This window comes from Bombyx mori, chromosome 12 (assembly GCF_030269925.1).
Source record: "Bombyx mori chromosome 12, ASM3026992v2".
In the NCBI taxonomy this organism is placed as follows: Eukaryota; Metazoa; Arthropoda; class Insecta; order Lepidoptera; family Bombycidae; genus Bombyx; species Bombyx mori.
In genome coordinates, this window is record NC_085118.1 from 13,720,773 (window position 1) to 13,740,906 (window position 20,134).

At 34.3% G+C, this 20,134-nt stretch overlaps 2 protein-coding genes across 2 annotated transcripts in view; one reads left to right on the forward strand and one right to left on the reverse strand.

The window, feature by feature from the left end:
- Positions 1-12,657, forward strand: part of LOC101741435 (uncharacterized) — a 31,671-nt gene extending 19,014 nt beyond the window's left edge. The window contains exons 9-12 of the mRNA XM_004926755.5: positions 6,762-6,899; positions 7,648-7,834; positions 8,138-8,244; positions 8,944-12,657. Coding sequence (XP_004926812.1) covers positions 6,762-6,899; positions 7,648-7,834; positions 8,138-8,244; positions 8,944-9,234 — 723 coding nt within the window. The 3' untranslated portion in view covers positions 9,235-12,657. The remainder of the gene's footprint in view (positions 1-6,761; positions 6,900-7,647; positions 7,835-8,137; positions 8,245-8,943) is intronic.
- Positions 12,658-12,665: 8 nt separating this feature from the next.
- On the reverse strand, positions 12,666-20,078 carry Yipf6 (protein; the record flags this gene model as incomplete). The annotated part of the gene is given in 6 exon segments (NM_001046909.1): positions 12,666-13,096; positions 13,903-14,060; positions 15,213-15,387; positions 16,330-16,408; positions 18,596-18,715; positions 19,932-20,078. Coding segments are annotated over 6 exon segments (678 nt in total). The 3' UTR covers positions 12,666-12,977.
- Positions 20,079-20,134: the final 56 nt, after the last annotated feature.

A 20,134-nucleotide genomic window follows, 5' to 3' on the forward strand; every position in this document is an offset into this window, starting at 1 on the left:
GGTCAAAGGTTATTTGATTTAAGCGGCATTTCGACTAATACGCGGAATTTATTTTTGCAATTAAAGGTCTGTTTAATTTGGTATTAGCATCAACAATTCGATGTTTTTAATCGAACTTCAATTATGTTTATACCTATCGATATATATACCTTTATAAATTTTAGTTTATATTCTTTAGAAATCATATAATATTGCATGGAAATATCTTACTTAACATGTATGGATAGCATACAACAAAATGATTCTTTACAACAAATATTACTGAAAAAAATAGTCCAGCAACCTATTTTTTACTTTGTTAACTTTTGTAAGTCCTAAGCCTGATATTTTCTGTATAAATAAAATTTAATTGTAATTGTAATCAAACTATTTAATTTTACTGTCAGCAAAATAGTTGTGACTCCCGGATTGTACCTACATCTATATCATCGATGTGGTAATATATCGATGTTTTTACCGTTCAAATTGCTAAAGCTTTTTTTTTCATGATATTCTTTCCAAAATTCAAACTTTAAATATCTCTCCTGGGAAGCTGCAAAAATGTCCCTTAAGCGAAATAGTCTTTCACTCCTCGATATTATGTCCCTGCCTATTTCTGCCGTGAAGCAGTAATGCGTTTCGGTTTGAAGGGTGGGGCAGCCGTTGTAACTATACTTGAGACCTTAGAACTTATATCTCAAGGTGGGTGGCGCATTTACGTTGTGGATGTCTATGGGCTCCAGTAACCACTTAACACCAGGTGGGCTGTGAGCTCGTCCACCCATCTAAGCAATAAAAAAAAATTATGTACTTTTAACGCGCTATTTCGATATTTTTTAATAATTCCGAAACGTGGTACATCATCGTATTCATACGAACGGTACTGGGTCGTTTTCAATTTTGCGGCCAAAGCCAAAGTAACGATTTCATGAATTTAAACTTGCTCTAATTTTCAATTTTTTTGTATTTAGGCGTGTTCAGAATAAAAAATGCTTCATCACAATCAAGTCAATCACTCATTTATTGATAATATTATATAATATTAATTTATATTTTTCATTTTACGCAATTGCAATTTAAATAGGAACTTTTTTAAAAAGCTTAGAAATCGTACTTCTTTTGTTTTTAATAATGTTCTAACTTCTAGTTAGTATTCCTTTATTATTGTTATTATTATATACTGATTAAATAAAATTGCCGAATTTCAACATGCATTACTGGAAAAATTCAAACAAGTTAGAATTTGAATTTCGAACCAGTGATACGAATGAGATTTGGGGTAGTTTTTAATGTATAACTCCTAATTGGGGGTTATCTGTGCTCCTAATTTAACAGTGTTTACGAATACATATATAGTTATAGGATCACGTGCCTGTTGTCATGAAAACAAATTTACTGTACTTATAATATAATTACGGTAACATTGAGGTTATGAGAATTAAATCAAATAACTCGCTTTTGACCCCAAAGGGGATTGCCCACTCTCCATAGTGTGCTAGGCCCAAGATGGACATCAAATATTACTATAAAAATGTACTGATTCAAATTCTTAAATGTATTGGATATCTCAAAAAATATATTGAAATTGACGCCACTATTATAAAAAATATAATAAAAATAAAAACTCGTTTTGAGGTTAATTTTCTATATAAATAAGTGTAGGATTGTGAGATACTTCAAGAACTTTTCTTTTCTTAATGTTTAAGATGTTCCTAATGTATTTTTATCCAATAGGGTACAAAAACACACTTAATTCTTTAAATATCTATATTTTCTTCATCTTCATACACAATTAGTATCATCTAAAAATAGCAAAGGAGTGCATATACACGGTTTTAAATCTCGGTCAGGGTAAAACCACAATTCACACAATGTTTTTTAGTCGTAGTATGAAACGTTATTGATAAAAGTAAAATAAATCGACGAAAAATCAAAACACATCCATTTTGTACGCAAGCACAACACCACAAGCAGCAAGCGAAGTATCAGTCAGTCAGATTAAATTCAGTGTTGTCAGTATAAAGAAAAATAATTACATGAAATTCATATATCGATTATTTTTTTAAATAACCGATAATTGATTTATATCTTAATCTTTTTTTTACGAGTACACATAATTTTTTATGTTTTTGTTTTAGTTGTACATATTTAAATAACTAGTATAGTAAAGTTTTTTTTATTGCTTAGATGGGTGGGCGAGCTCACAGCCACCCTGGTGTTGCTAAGTGGTTACTCGAGCCCACATACATCTACAACGTAAATGCGCCACCCACCTTGAGATATAAGTTCTAAGGTCTCAAGTATAGTTACAAGTTAAAGTCCAATGGGTATGTCTTCGATGTTATTTTATGTGCATAAAATTCATTAAAATCGTTTGATTAATGATAATACTTAAAATGATTTATTTATATGTTTTATTTATATACTCAAAATATTTACTTCATACGTAAAAGGATTTGAAGCTGGCAATATTTTTCCCGCAAAAATAAAAATCCTTGTTTTTTCAATAGAATTACTTTTTTTAAACTACTTATTGTAAACTATAGTGGCGCTTATTTGCAAGAAAGTAAATGCATATTTATTTATGACAAAATTAATGCACTAAGTATTTTTTCTATAATCTATTGTCCGCTTTGGGCCTAAAATGGGCCATCCCCTTTGAAAACGACCCTACTATGATAATGTTTCGCGAAATAAGCAGCTGTATACTCATACAGTATGTAATACAGTCAGTATGTAGATATGTATACGAAGAAACGTCAGAAAGTTAATTTCTTACGGTTTTCAACAATAAAAGATATTAAAAGGTCATGTCGGTCAGGTTGAATAATTCGCAATCTCCCGCACGCGTTACATACTGTACTTACGTCAATATTTGGCAAAAATATCGGCAATTTATATTTCACGATAAACATCACGTTATTCCATTGAATTATTATTGATATAATAATACGAGGCGTGAACTAGTTTCAAGTGCGGTTTTTCTTTTTTTTTGAAATTTTTACATGAATTATTTGTTCAGTTGGAAAACAAAAAAAATCGTTTATACAATATGTTACTTTTATAAAGCTACTAGCAGCCCGCTCCGGCTCCGCTCGGGTCTTTATCAAAAATTTCAACGGTATTTGATGTCGTTTAATTTTTTTTCAATAAAAGAACACTTATTGCGGCATAACTATAATAGTTAGACATATGCTGTCCCGACACTTTTTGTAAATAATAATGTGTTCTATAAAGTCGTAGTAAATTATTTTATTCTATCATCAATAGTTTTCGCAGGGCACGCGATGTAAAGAATATTTTAGGTAATTTTTTGACACCTTGGCTTACATTATTGGAGTTTTAGTAAGGATTGCTATTTTTTTTCAAAAAAGATTATATCCTATGTCACTCGGGAATAGCTTAGCTTCCAAACAGTGAAAGAATTTTTCAAATCGGTTCAGTAGTTTCGGAGCCTATTCAATACAAACAAACAAACAAATCTTTCCTCTTTATAATATTAGTATAGATTACAAGACACAAATATAGTTCCGTCGTCGTCATTATGTACAAACAAGTAAATTGTAAATTGTATGAACTCATTATAGTTATAATGAATTGTATAATGTAGTTGCAATCAATGATTTGTTATTCAAGACACATAAGTTATGAGTGTGATACAGACCAGAAATTTAAGGCAAACATCGTGTTATTCTAATCTAGGTCAATTGAAATCTAAGATCTTAACATATGTCATGGAATTCAGTAAATTATATAAAGCGCGTTTATAATATAAAAGACAGGAATAGTAATAAAATACATCGACAACAATAAATCAAACTTCAAACACCTTGTTCAAGGGGCGTTCTTTTAGATCGAAAATTTTCTTAAAACATTTGAATCGCGACGGAAAACTTGATAAAAACTTTCTAGTGTAAAAAAAAAGAAGAAAAACGGGTGGCACGATAAAAATGTTTTGTCTTTGCTTATTTATATTATACATTGATAAAGGTATACTTACTACACATGGTATATAGATTTGGAACAATCATTCCGATCCGTTATTAGATCTGGTGGACATCATAGATAATACATCATACTTAATAAAATGTGGACAGTTCGGTTTAGTCTATACGGAAATTTGACTGTATTTAAGCAATACTAAATCCTTTTTTTTTAATTGACAATGCATTGAAATAATATTAATACACAACTACTGAAAATACACAAACTGATTACAGGAAAGTTTCTAGAAATATCGTTTTGATTCTAAACTTTAATTGTTGCTTGAATTACGTCAATACTGATGACATATCGACCTCATATCTCAAGGTGAGTAGGCCGTGAGCTCGTTTGCCCATACTTAAAGATATAGATCAGAGAATATAAAGCAAAAGGCCCATATAACGTTAAAAATGAGTTCCATACTCACTCAATAGTTTACCCGAGTACATAAGACGTGTGAGCCTATACTTGCTAAATTTAAAAGTTTATTAAAAAAACACTTGTCAAATACGTTGTAACCATTTACGTAAATTAATTGTATTAATATAACCTAATTTAATAATTTATAAGCTAAAGCGAGTTACCTGCAGTCAAACTGCGTAAGCAGAAGCAGTTTTGCGGGGCATGGTTTAAATGAAAGTGTAAGTTTTCTGAATAAATATATACATACATACAATACATACATACATACAATGAATAGGTTTATTTTATCAAAAATTTGGAACAACAAGTCGGTATGCGTTTTGTTAAGATAATACATACAGACAGTCAGAGTTCATCACAGTACATTTGATAGTGCGGCCTGTTGCAAACGAAACTGTATCACACTAGATAATTGCAAGATTCTTCTTGGAATTCGATATTTATTTATGTTCATTATAAGTAATTTATTACGTCAATTTTATCTTGGTAACGTTAAAGTTCATGATATTGTTGTTTAGTCCAACTATATACCTATGTATATCACAAATCAGTCGATATGTGTATCTGTGTTCCTTAAAAACTCCGAAACGGCTAGACCGATCTATTCGCTTAGCTTAAGTTTGGTAGCGATGGGATTAAAGTCAAATCAAATATCAGCCAAAAAACCGGCCCGGATTTGGTTAATACTTTATACAAGTTCCCTTGATTGTATGCAAAAAGCAGCAATTTTATTTCAAACTAGCGGCCCGCACCGGCTCCGCTCGGGTGTTTAACAAAAATTTCGACGATATTTGACGTTGTTGTTAAAATAAAAGAACACTTATTGCGGCATAATTAAAATAGTTAGACATGTTAGTGTCGCGACACTTTTTGTAAATAATAATGTGTTCTACAAAGTCGTAGTACATTATTTTATTCTATCATCAATAGTTTTCGCAGGGCAGGCGACATAAAGAATATTTTAGGTATTTTTTTTACACCTTGGGTTACATTATTGGAGTTTTAGAGAGGATCCCTAATTTTTTTCAAAACAGATTATATCCTGTGTCACTCGGAAATGGTGTAGCTTCCAAACAGTGAAAGAATATTTCTAATCGGTTCAGTAGTTTCGGAGCCTATTCAATATAAACAAACAAACAAATCTTTCCTCTTTATAATATTAGTATAGATTTTCAATTTGGTCGTTAAGAAGCCATGCACATGGTATTGACCTAAGTTATTGATAAATAATAAAACAACATTTTAAAACTTCTCTTACATGTCGGTAAAAGTTGCGAAAAAAAAAATTTACTTCACGACAGTAAAACAACATGAGAAGCTTCTGATAATGTTTTTAAATCCAAACTGCAGGCAGCGGCTTGGCTCTGCTCCTGGCATTGCTGACTTCTATGAGCGACGGTAACCACTCACCACTCATGTGCTCGTCTGCCTACAAAGGCAATAAAAAAATATATAAATATATAGAAGTTGTCGTGGCCTAAAGGATAAAGACGTGCATTTGTGTTGAGCGATGCACCGGTATTCGAATCCCAGGCGGGTATCAATTTTTTCAATGAAATACGTACTCAACAAATGTTCACGATTGACTTCCACGTTGAAGGAATAACATCGTGTAATAAAAATCAAACCCGCAAAATTATAATTTGCGTAATTACTGATGGTAGAACCTCTTGTGAGTCCGCGCTGCTAGGTACCACCACCCTGCCTATTTCTGCCGTGAAGCAGTAATGCGTTTCGGTTTGAAGGACGGGGCAGCCGTTGTAACCACGGAATAGATAAATGAGTCGACTATTATCAAAGCCGGCAATATGACTTTTGGACAATTATTGGTAAATCAGAAAAACGAATTATTGACTTTGTATTCCATTGGCAGTCACAAAACTCTTCTGAACGACATCTTAGATAAATAACAGGTTAAGTATTAACCTTTATTTCATGCAGGTTTTGAACCGTATTCTTTGAAGGAGACGATTATATTCAAATCAATCTGTATTGACATATCAATAACATTTTTTTGTCCAAATGCACAGATTGCCACCTTTGATAATAGACGACTCAAATAAGGTAACCTTATTTATCTATTCCGTGGTTGTAACTATACTGAGACCTGAGAACTGATATCTCAAGGTGGGTGGCGCATTTACGCAAGTACGTAAGTGCAGACGAACGGTCGGGAAAAAGGTTTGGAGAGTTTTTTGATGTTTCGGAATAATATGTACCTTGGTCTTAAATTAAGACGGCTTTTCCAATTACTTCTTCGTGTACATTGCAACGTAAATACCGATATATGTATAAAATAGATAGCTTTAACTTTTATTAATGTAGGTTTTAAATAGTACATTTAATTTAATTATAATTATTCATATTGTTTACAGGTCGGTATCGAAGGCATCACGTATGCGGGTAACCACGGTCTGGAGATCTTACATCCTGACGGCAGCAAGTTTGTCCATCCAATGCCGATGGAGCTGCAAGACAAGGTCGTTGACCTGCTCAAATCACTGCAGGAGCAGGTAATGAGATTTTTTTGTTTTTTTTTTTCACTTCGTTTCATAACCGTTTCAAAATCCCGCCATATTCCATATTCCACCATTCCAATACTTTTGAAACAAATATTATCTATGTTAATTTTTTTGTTTTGACAGTAATAAAGGCGGTATGGTAGTTATAGATCGCGGGTTTTGTGCCCGAACATCTATAATATTTATGTTAAAAATTGTGTATTTGTTTAATGTTTCTTCAGGTTTAAACCTCTAATAATGATGGTTTACTAACTGCTTAGCATCTGTAATAGTAAAAAAAGCGGTGGACGCTGCTTCTCGGGTTCTTTCAAATAGTCTTAGTAGATAACCACCATTTTACTGAGACTTTACCTCATTCCGTTTCATTTCATTTCATCACAATTGATTAAGGTCTCGAATAAATCAATTTCATCTCATTTCGCAACGTTTTTGTTATGTATGTAAGATGTATTATAAAATTGGAGATTATTATAAATGTGACACTGGCAACAACGGCAACGCAAGAAGTCAATTGCCATAATTCAAGAAATAACAATAAACCCTTTTTTTATCCAGGACCAGGAAAGTCTCAGTTTAGTTACAACGGCTGCAGCATCCTTCAAACCGAAACGCATTACTGCTTCACGGCAGAAATAGGCAGGGCGGTGGTACCTACCCGTGCGGACTCACAAGAGGTCCTACATCCAGTAAATGTTTTAAATAGACATTTCAATAAGTTTCCCGTCTATTCTCTACTAAGGTATGCAAAGACGGAGCTTGGGTTGAGAACAAAGGAGCGTTGCTAACGTTCCACTACCGCGAGACTCCCGTGCCGAAGCGGGCCGCGCTGGCCGAGCAGGCCCGCAAGCTCATCACGGCCTCGGGCTTCACCCCGGCGCCGGCGCACTGCGCGCTGGAGGCGCGGCCCCCGGTGCAATGGGACAAAGGTGAGTGCCACAACGGGAGCCACAATTAGATGCTCTGTTCAATACTTTGGGTCCCGAAGTTGATCAAAATCTCAGGCTGCCCTCTTGACCACGCATGCTGCGCGCTGGACGCCCGGCCGCCGGTGCATTGGGACAAAGGTAAATTATACAATTTTAATGCAATAGACCAAGCCTTAGTCAGTAACGCCTCTAACATTCTGAGTATCGATCGACGATGATCACTTAAAAGCGATGTGAGCATGAGCCGTCAATGAAAAAAGAAAAAAAAATTTGAGAATCTATGGTTTTTTTGTTGTCTAACAGGACGAGCTTCGATCTACATCTTGAGGACAGCATTCGGTTTGGACTGGAGCGAAAGGATCAGGATCATATACGCCGGTGACGACAACACCGACGAAGACGCTATGCTGGTTAGCATCTTATTCTTCAAATTAGTTATTTTATTTAATGGGTAAAGCCATACTGAACATAATAGACATCAGAATGTGAAACCTACCATAATAGATGTTGTCTCAACTGCAAAGTGGCTATCCCACCCTTCAAATCGGAATTCATGACTACTTCATCGCAGGAATAGGTTGGTACCTAGTCATTCGGGCTTCCAATATCCCCTACCACCAGTATTCATCAATTTCGCGGTCTCGAAGGCGAGTGAGATCCGCGCGAGGATATCCGGTGCCCAATACAGACCTCATATCTCATGTCAGTCAAAACTCGTCTCTAGTCAGTCAAGACCTTATATCTCATGATGTATAGCGGCGGCACTCGCATTCTGATGTTGTGGTACCGTGAGCCCGTCCTCCCTAGTATAGCAGTTGTAATGTGGTTGCGACATCCCCATAGATAGACACAGCCCAATGAGTTTCTCGCCGGATCTTCTCAGTGGGTCGCGTTTCGGATCCGGTCGTAGATTCTGCGAAGCACCAGCTCTTGCTAGGGTCAGTGTTAGCATCACTCTACTAGTTAAGGTTACGCTGAAATAGCCTCTCAAGGCTGTCAGCTCAAGGAAAAAAAAAGCGATATTATTAAACTTTTCAATAGGCCACTGGCTTTCACTCGCGCTCGCTTCCTCCAGAACATATTTCATGTTAGTTCTCATAAACTTACAGGCTTTAAAAGGTATGGCTGCCACCTTCCGCATCGTATCATCGAACATCATAAAAACGTCGGCAGAACGACGTTTGTCCTCCACCGACTCTGTACTGGCGATGCTGAAGTGGGTCGAACGCCACTTCTCGAGACGCAAGCCCAGAGCGAATTCACTAACGTACAAGAACGCCAGGAAGGCCAGGGATACAATACAGATGCATATGTCATATCAAATGCCTTCGAAGACATCGCCCAGACACTCTCCCCCACATACTCCGGACAAAGGCTCAAGCGGCTCGGACTCGAGCTAAGAACTAAGCAACAATTCCAACTTATTCAATTAAAACGCCCCATGGTTTTTTTTACACTCAAATTTTACTGGTTGTAGGACGTCTGGTGAGTCCGCACGGGTAGGTACCACCGCCCTGCATATTTCTGCCGTGAAGCAGTAATGCGTTTCGGTTTAAAGGGCGGGGCAGCCGGTGTGACTATACTGAGACCTTAGATGACGCATTTACGTTGTAGATGTCTATGAGCTCCAGTAACCACATAACACCAGGTGGGCTGTGAGCTCGTCCACCCATCAAAGCAATTAACAAAAATTAGATCATTCGTCCCTTTCTAACACGTTCTGTTAGTCAATAAGTGACCAAGACAAAATCATGGCGTTTTATCTACGATGGGTTGTAGATTTTAGACCAAAACGACAGATTAAACTTTTCGTATATAATATTTTAATATAGAAAATATTAAAGTTTTATTAAACACCAGACGAATTGATAGTTGAACGGTGTTACCAGAAAAAAAAAATACTCAAGTTTTTTTTTTTTTAATTATTTACTATAGTATGTGTACTAAAAGCCGTTCGTAAACATGTTACATCATTTTAATATATCTATTTGTTCATACAAAATCATTCCAGTATGTACTAAAAAAATATATATTTAAAGATCTAACTGTAATCAAATTTAACGTAGTGAGTAATAATATATTGAAATAGTTCCTAATAAAAAGAGGTCATATCAAAAATATTTTGACTGTTTCTTCCATTAAATTTCACGTAAGAATACATTCCTGACTGCTTTTATTGATGTAGACAATATTCGAAAAATGTAAAGTTTTTAATGTCGCTGTGTCATGATGTTGTAAAATGTATATTAATTAAACTGTGTTATTTATGTGATAGCGTAATGATGTATAACTTATAAGTATGCATTGCGATTTTTAAAATATTCGATGTAATAGTGCATTCAAATCTAGCAATTATGAAGTTAGATGCTTTTGCACAAGTTTTGACTAGCGTTCATATTGTCTCTGCGTGTTCTGGAGTCGAAATAATCTGTGGAACGCGGATATATTCAACATAAAAAAAAGCGCGCAAGATAAGTCTGCGCGCGACTGGTGGCGTGCATAATGTTGCCAGCTTGACTAATATTTATTCCTTCATTTAGTGAAGTGATGTCTAATTTTATAAACCAAAATAATTGAAATTTATCAGCAAAATAACTGTATTTTATATTAGTTATATATAGTTATATAATTAATATATAATATATAGTTAGTAGATATTAGTGCATCAACTGTGATGCACTAAGTTATTTCGATTAGGATATAATATAAAAAAGGAAATTAAAAAGCAATAAGAAACTTGTAAGTCGTTTCTTTAATATCTTGTAGTATTTTTAAATTTGACAGGAATGCTCCTGCAGTAGGTCAATGCCTTCGATTCGGAATTTTTCATCAGAAGCCACACTACTTGACACGTCTTAAAACTATTGCCCGTAATCTTTAAGGTGCTTATTATTAAAGATGTTTTGCCATATTTAAAATCAATATCAGCTTTTGATTCAAACCAAAGTTTGTTTATTGTAGGGATTTTACGATATAAAACAAATCTATTTTAAGTCTTAACAGAGCTCTTATCAAAATCATCTAAATCAGCAATCTTTTCCTTCCTATTTCTTGTTTTTCCTGGAGTCACATTTTTGAAAATGGAGCTGCTGCTACATTACTCTCTCGAGTGATTTGGGTAACGGTGTGTTACGGGAAATGCTTAAAACAAAATAATGCATCACATTATTTTAATATGGAATGAAAAGAATGAAGAGAAAAGAAGAAGAACAAAGAAATCGAGAATAATATGGGAATTTTAATGCATTGGTAGCCCCCAAAATTACCTTATACGATAACATAGGCCCATTATTGTCTCGTTCTTCTTCACAAGCACGTTTAAGCCGCACAATGTCCCCGCCAGCCCTTTAAATCGCTTTCGGCATTTGCTAGCTGTTATTTACTTAGAAAATTAATAAAAACACGGCGCACAAAAATAGCGACACAAGATTAGTTCCGATTTTGGCCGCGCTAAGACTTATCTTGCGCGCACTATGCATCACAACAACAGAATGTTAAACATAGTTTAAATATATATCCATAGATAATACACTCTAATATTTGACCTACCTACATACATGTAGTTCTAACGCTTGCGTTTGAGCGTTATAGACAACTTAACTATATAGAACGGTAAAAAGAAAAGTGCATTGTCAATTATCAGTTTAACCGTCATATTTTTTCAAATCAAGATTTACAGTAGAAATATTTTTAATGACGATTTTTTGGACTATAAAACTTCAGCTTTTTTTTTGAATAACATATCTGTTTTGAACTAGAATGCTAACAGTGGATAATTGATACATAAATAATAAATATAATATTTCGACAATTATAAGAATCCTACAATCATACTTACTAATAATAAGTCAAAGTGTGTTTGTTTGTTTGTCTTTTTTTCATATTGAAACGAAGCAACGGATTGAAAAGTTCTTTATAAACTATTAATTTTAGGCCAGAGCCGTGACATAAGTTTTTTCCTAATTTATTACTAAAAAAGTCAAACGCACGGGAATTACACTGACAATTTTCTTTGACCACGCGAGCGAAGCCGCGGATGACAGCTAGTAGTATAATTAGTATAGGTATTAACGAATGTGAATAATTTAACCTGCGTTTGTTATGAATATACGTGCAATTACATTAAAACGAAAATAATTAAAAAAAAACACGTGCGGCACTCGGGAACTGCCGCGGTAAAGCTATTGCATAGCATTTTTATCAACTTATGCAATTATAATTTAACAATAATAATTTAATATTAAAACAATAATAAAATAAGATATATAAGATAGAAACTATATAATAAGATATATAACTATATTTATAAACATTAACTGTCCCCTTCACACTCATAAGATAGACCGCGCGAGATAGAGACAGGCAAACTTTTCACGATGCGCATGCAGTGCGACGTCACGCGGCGCGTTTGTTCACAAACACTACACAAGCGCAACGTGTGAATGTGTTGAACGCGAGCTACATGGTAGGCGGAGTGGGGGTGTTAGGTTTTATTTTCGTTACGGAATTTCTTGATACAGTCTACACGCTCAAAACCCGCGATAAAAGTTATGCAATAGCCTAAAAATGCTTCGATAATCATCATCTTTAGGAAACAATATATAACCTACCGTCATAGAAGATTGACATATTTGATCAAACATTTTAATATGAATGACTGTATTGTAATAAATGTGATTTCTAATTGTAAGTGTGTGCTAGTCCAAATCGGTGTACCTGTAAACGAAAGCACTGACCATTTCGAATTACATGCAACTTTGTATTTTTAGATGATATTGTATTTGTATGTTTTGTGGTAATTAAAACGTAGTAATGAAACAAAACACCGTTCTTTGATTCACTAAAATATATTATTATTATTATTATTATTATGTATTTACAAAAACGCTTTTTTATTTATTTATTTTAAATGTATTCATAGGAATGTTTTGTTGTGCCTCAAATTTCAGGGTTTTTTTTTTAAATCAGTACAAAAAAAACAGTCAACTCAAGAAGACCATTCTTAATACTTGTTACAAATACATAATATTATAAACTCGTTTGATAGCTGTATAATATAACAATAAAGTTAATTTACTTAATTTAATGAAAATTATTAACAATATAATATTTAATTCATATCACAATGAAACAGCTCGTATTTCTAAACGTTACTGTGCGATACTACCAACCACGATAGTATGAAATAGAACAAGCATATTGGATACACTGCTAACGCCTTCTTCCCTTCAGGTTGACTGTCACCAAGGAATTTTGTTGCCGCTGCAAAAAAATAATCAAAAATAGTGATAAGTTTAGTTGTTAAACTGCATGTTTAAATAGGTACCAAATTCCACCACACGATTTAATTTACACGATGTTAGTAATTATCTGTAAACGTGTTTTTTTGAAGTGAAACTTCTAATGCGACTTTCAACAAGGTAGGTGCAATAAAATTTCTATTAAATTACAAATACACAAAAATATATATTATACATACCATACATAAGCGTAAATATATATACATATATACACAAATACATTTACACGCATACATATAATACAGTATTCAAAAGAATATCTATATATTAATACGTGAAGGAAAATTTTTGTATCCCTTTTTACGAAAATTGCGCGGACGGAGGAGTATGAAATTTTCCACACTTAAAGAGAATATAAAGAAGGAGTGCAGAATGTTATTTTTTTTTTAATTATGCATAAGAAATACATTAAATTGATAAAAAAATCATTACACACACTACCATGTATTTTACACACACGCATGCATACTATTTGTTTATTGTCAAACTTTTCTTATCGCTTATAGTCTGTGGTCAAATTGAGAATAGATTAAATATTTGGCGAAATCTGTGATTATAGAAGTATAATAGTCTCTGACAATAGAATCATAATAGTGTACAAACTTATAATTTCAATTAATTATAGTCGAATATCGACTACCGGGTACCACTAGTATTAATAAATTCACATAACAAATAACTAAATTCATGACGATTCCGCTAACTTTTCCCAACAGTATTTAGTGGGTTTTATTCACTAAACAAACGTAATAACATTTTCGAACTTACCGAAAGTAGCCCAAATGAATCCTATCATGGATATGACTAGCCTCAGGAAGAATAGGAAGGTGTTCTGCGCACTGAACAGTATGATGCGGCAGATGATGAGCGCGAGGGCCACCGGGAACAAACAGTAGCCGAGAACGCACACCGATTGGAAGAATGAACTGGAAATACAATTATTATTTACAACTAGCTGACCAGGCAGACTTCGTAGTGCCTCAATCGATAAATAAAAACCTAAACTTTTGTATAAAATAAACTTAAAACAAACAAAAGGAATCCGCCCGACGGGGGACACATCAAAGGGAAAACAAAATTGTTATTTTTATTTAATTCCGAGCATTTTCATATTTATTCACCTTTTAAACCTTCTCTGGACTTCCACAAATAATTCAAGACCAAAATTAGCCAAATCGGTCCAGCCGTTCTCGAGTTTTAGCGAGACTAACGAACAGCAATTCATTTTTATATATACTTAGTTTGGCCATAAATACTGTTACAATTAAAAATAAACAAAATATTACATTTGAATGTGGAATCTGTAATTTTTATATGATTGCTCATTGAGTTTTCTCATTTTGGCGCCAATACATTGTACAATATTTTGCGATATTAAAATGGAGTGGGGTGGTATAGAGAACCGAATCGCTGTGATTGCAGTGTACAAATTCATGACAACTTTACACAATTCTATACTTTTTTTTGTTGTTGAAGCGTTAACAGATGAAGATAGGTATATTATAATATAAATCATTTTCCCAGAAGACGTCCCGTCCGAGCGTAGATAGTAGGTAGGGATGCCCTTTGGGCTACTAGAGATTAGGTAGGTTAAAAAAACTAAGACGTAGTTGTATAGTAAACAGTTTTGTTTTTACCCCATAATTATCACAAAAGTAATTCCCGTGGGTTACCTTAGAAATCGTATTTGTAAATATCGCGACAAACTAAACAGTGGCTTGTCGCACAATGTGTCGCGACACGATGTTTGAGAGCCGCTGGTTTAGATCAGAAAACTAGCTCATGACCAACAGTTGTGGTCAACAGTTATTAAAGCCCACAGACATCAAAACGTCACTCACATGAGACGTGAACCAAAACTAAATTAAAAATTGCTAGGGAAACCTAAATTAAGCTCAAATTGGGTCAATAATCATGATTTATGTTTAGCAACTGTATTTTTATACAGTATTGGCATTCTCCAATGTCAGCACTATAATAATATACATATAATACTAAATCAAATCATTTTATATTCTATTTCTATTCAATTCTATTGATTTAACTAGATCAATAACTAATTAATGTTATAAACTCACATGTTTCCACCCAGCAGTTTAGAGTTGATAGTTACAACTGCAGCCCCGATCCAAACTATCACAAATACTTCAGCAAACTCGGGTCCTCCGTCGTTGGAGTTGTCAGCTCTTTCTGCAGAGCCCTGGAGGATAGTGGCCATAAGAGTGCAAAGGAGTAACGGCCCCCACAGGTCCCCTAGAAATTATAAGTACATATATATCGACGCTTGAAAGGCAAACGTGACTAAGCGACAATGCGTGAACTTTAAAGTAGACTAATTTAAAGTTGAAATACCTGAAAAAAATTATATTTTAACGAATGTAGGCTGTAGGATTGAAATGATTTTAATAGACCTAGAAATATATTTTTTTTGCGCATCGAATATGGTTATTGCCTATCATTTATGTACAAAGCAGTTATTGTCGCTTAGTCACGTTTGCCTTTTAAGCGTCGATATATATGTTTAATAATTTTATTAAAATAATTACGGTTGAATATAATTTGATAACGTCAGTTGTACGTGCATTATGAATCAACTGTTATAGCTGAAGATAGGTGAAATACTTCTCGTTAAAAAATCACGAATCAATTAGATAAAGTAAATAAAAAACGAAACAGAACACGAATATTAAGAAAAGTATTAAGACACACATAATTTTCTAAAAAAAACACACAATCACTCCAAATTATATGTCTGTGAAAAGAAATAAAAAGAGTATCTGAATCGCTATCATGACATTGAGGAATAAAATAAGCATCCATTTAGTTAGTACACACGATTTATCAATATGACAGTTAACCATATCTCATATCTACATGTTTTAAAAAAAACTTAAAAGGTTTTTAATGTATTATAATACTAACCTTATCAAAAACACATCAACACTACATTTTTTTTATATTATTACTAGCGACCCGCCCTCGCTTCGGAAACTGTAATTTATTATTGATTCCTCCACTATTTAATGGACGTTATTATACATATAAACCTTCCTCTTCAATCACTCTATCTATTAAAAAAACCGCATCAAAATCCGTCGCGTAGTTTTAATGATTTAAGCATACATAGGGATATAGGGACAGAGAAAGCGACTTTGTTTTATACTATGCAGTGATAGTGAAGTAGGTAAAACTTACATTCTTTTAAAAGACTGGTCTTTTCTCTCGGAATGAGGACATGGTAGAATTTGTTTCCGACAGCTCTGAGGTCTCGCATCTGTTAACAAAAGGACAACATTATTTTGCTGATTGATACATAACGAGATAAGTCCGAAGGCGCAGAGTGGACAGACTTTCCTAGCGAACTGGAGAACCTACAGTGTGCTTAGTGCGAGTTTTTTAACATTCTCGATAGCGTAAAAGTTACCTCATATTTGTATGGAATGGGATCGTTTGCCTACGTTTGCCGTTAGGGGCGCTGTTCCAACTGCATACAAAATTGGCTTAACTTTGACGCTATCGAAAACTAAGCACACTGAATACGGGCAACGCAGGCCAAGCATTTGGCGCAAAACTTTGAAGTCAACTAGATTGATTTGTTGTGATGAACTGTAGTTAAGTTACAAGTGAACACATTTTGCTTTGTACTTTTTTTACCTATCCACCAGTAGGCTAGAGGAGCTTTTTTGGCTTCACCCTAACTGGTGTGCGAACTCAGAAGGCGCAGACTGAAATTATTTACTAATAGCGACTCGCCCTCGCTTCGCTTCGGAAACATTAAAACACACATGAAACCAAAAAAATAAAATATTTTTTTTTTTTTAAAAAGTAGCCTATGTTCATCAGGGACAATATCGGCTTCTAATGGAAAAAGAATTTTTCAAATCGGTCCAGTAGTTTCGGAGCCTATTCGAAACAAACAAACAAACAAATCTTTCCTCTTTATAATATTAGTATAGATATAGATATAGATATTGTCCCTAGGAAGAGTAATATTCCGCTGAATCTACCACCGGTTCGGAATCGCAACACATTGACAAGATCCGACGAGAAACTATATCATCATCATCATCATCAACAGCCCATAGTCGTCCACGGCTGGACATAGGCCTCTCCCAATTCACACCACTGAGCCCGATCTACGGCTCTCATCCACTTCTGGATGAGGAGAAACTATATGTTTTTGTCTATTATCTTCTGTGCAGTTTTCGTGAGGCAGTTCGACTCTCTGCTTCGATTGCGTACAGCTAGCCACCGGTATCATACTCTTATGAAACCCGATTCGTTTCGTTATCAAACACGCACACACACACATTACCAGATAAAATCGGTTAAAATTTTAGTTTATATTCTTTAGGAATCATATAATATTGCATTCCTTGGATAGCTATGAGAACCAATGTCTCCATCCTCGAAGAGCTGAAGGTCACCAAGCGCCTGCTGACTACGTGCCAGGAAAGGATCCGGAGTTTCTTTGGGCACATAATGCGATCCTCATTGCACAGCCTGGAGAAACTCATCATTCTCGGACAAATGGAAGGGAAGCGCGCTAGAGGAAGAGCGCCAGCTAGATGGGTGGACCAACACAGAGGTGACTGGAGGCCAGATACAGGGAGCGGTACATATAGCGCAGAACCGGACCGAGTGGAGAAGATTGACATACAGTCACAATCCTCAGCATTGAGGGAACGACCAGAAAGAAGAAATACCTAATTTAACGCATATGGATAGCATACAACAAAATGATTCTTTACAACAAATATTACTGAAAAAATGGTCAACCAACCTATTTTTTACTTTGTTAACTATTGTAAGTCCTAAGCCTGATATTTTCTGTATAAATTGATTTTAATTTTAATTGTAATCAAACTATTTAATTCTACTGTCAGCAAAATAGTTCTGACTCCCGAATTGTACATGTACGAGTATATAATCGATATAATTGTTCTGATTCACACATTTGTTAAATAAAACGTTGGAACAATTTAGGAGATCAGGAATTGATAAACAAGTTCACTAACATAATATGATTTTTCCAACTCCAATGTGCATGTTTTTTAGCTGATCAAAATAATATAAGCAATAAAATTCTGAGGCTTGCATGCAATAGGTAAAAAGTAGTTCAAAAGTAGAGGCAGGACTAATAGAACAACTTGAACTAGTAACCTGAACCTTTATTAATTAAATGTTAGGTTTGTTGGAGGTTCCTAAATACTGGTGGCCCGGCGGCCTTTCCAGTTTCATCAGGACAGGTGGGCGAGTAGAGGTTCAGCCAGAATACTTACTATACCTGAGATACAGCAGACAAAGAGAGGGGAATACATGAACTAAGCCCTGTCACCTAATAACCATTTTGATTTCTTCGACTAAAAACTTAGCAGAAATTTACAAGCAACACAGTAGTAGTTCAGAGTTCAAAACCAAAATCAATCATTTTGAAATTCTCTACAGTTAGTAAGCTTACAAAAGTCTCTTTGATCGGTTCATCCAATGTGTTAAACTCCATGTTGTCTCCACTGGATGGCCCTCGGCCAGGTATATTCATTTCCCCCTCAATTACTCCCACATCTCCCGCTGGATACATCTGGAATGAAATATTATTGGTTAATATAATTACACAAGGGCATGACTCATTTTGTAGCATTAGAATAATGATATATCTTTAATTTCTTTCAAAATGGGAAGCAATTTTATTTTTCAAGTTTATTATCATTATTACTGGATTTAGTTTTCTACATTACTACTAGGAAATATTTGGACTGACACTTCATTTAAGCAGTGTAGGTTAGGTAAACATCACCTATCTTGAGCTTCTGACCTGACCTGACCTAAACTTCAACTCAGTTTTTTTTCAACTACCATTCCTATTACCCACAAGGTATTTCATATTGCTCTCTGTCTACTACAGTATTAACCCTCAGACACAGCCCACTGAGTATCTTGCCGGATCTTCTCAGTGGGTTGCGTTTCCGATCTGGTGGTAGATTCTGCGAAGCACGGTTCTTGCTAGGTTTCGTGTTAGCAACGTCATCAGGTTTGAGCCCCGTGAGCTCACCTACTAGTTAAGGCGACGCTGATATAGCCTCTCAAGGCTAACAGCTTAGGTACGAAAAAAAAAAACAGAATTAAAATTGTTCTAATGACTTTCTTTTTGAACAGATTAATCTTTTTTTATTGTTTCAAGTTTGGGATAGCTTTTGAGACTAAAGATGAATTCACCCGATTTTTTTTTCTTTTCTGTTGACTTTATATTGGAATACTAGCACACAGTGTCTAAGCTCAAGTTATTTTCCATATTACTAATTTGGCATTACATTTTACAAATATTTGTTTCTTGGAAGACTTACAGTCTCTCCTATCCCATATGGCACAGCTTATTAGCTTAAAATTTATTGGCAATCAATAAAAATTATTAAATGATCAATGACTTATGTATTGATAAACTTTAAAACAACAATTTGTCTCAATCATCATAATGTAATATGAAATTTTATATAAAAAAATTATTTCTGAAAATTCAATAAGAGAATATTAAGTGATTCCTTAACTGTATTGCGTTTAATTTTAAACTATTTGTATACTAACTGTATAAAAAAATATTAAAAAATATTATATTGCTAAAACCAATGAATTTGAGAAATACCTTGCCTTCGTGTAATATTTTTGAATTTTAAATGGCATATAAATATTTTATGTATGCTTTTACTACAAAAAAATATTATAAAGAATCTTCAATAAACAAATAGAAGATGTACTGTGATGTGATCCCTTGAAAATATTTAAAAGCAAGAGCAACTTACGTCGTATTTCGAGTCAAACGTATTCATTTCAATATTATTTATTTACGAATTGAATAAAATGTGAGTCTTATAGTTTTACTTTATTTCCCCAACACATCACAAAACATTCTTTACTTCCAAATACTTCCAAATACTTCCAATAATTCGTCTTTGGATTAGACTTTTTTTTATAAATGACAAGTGACAAGTGACGTGTTTCTTAA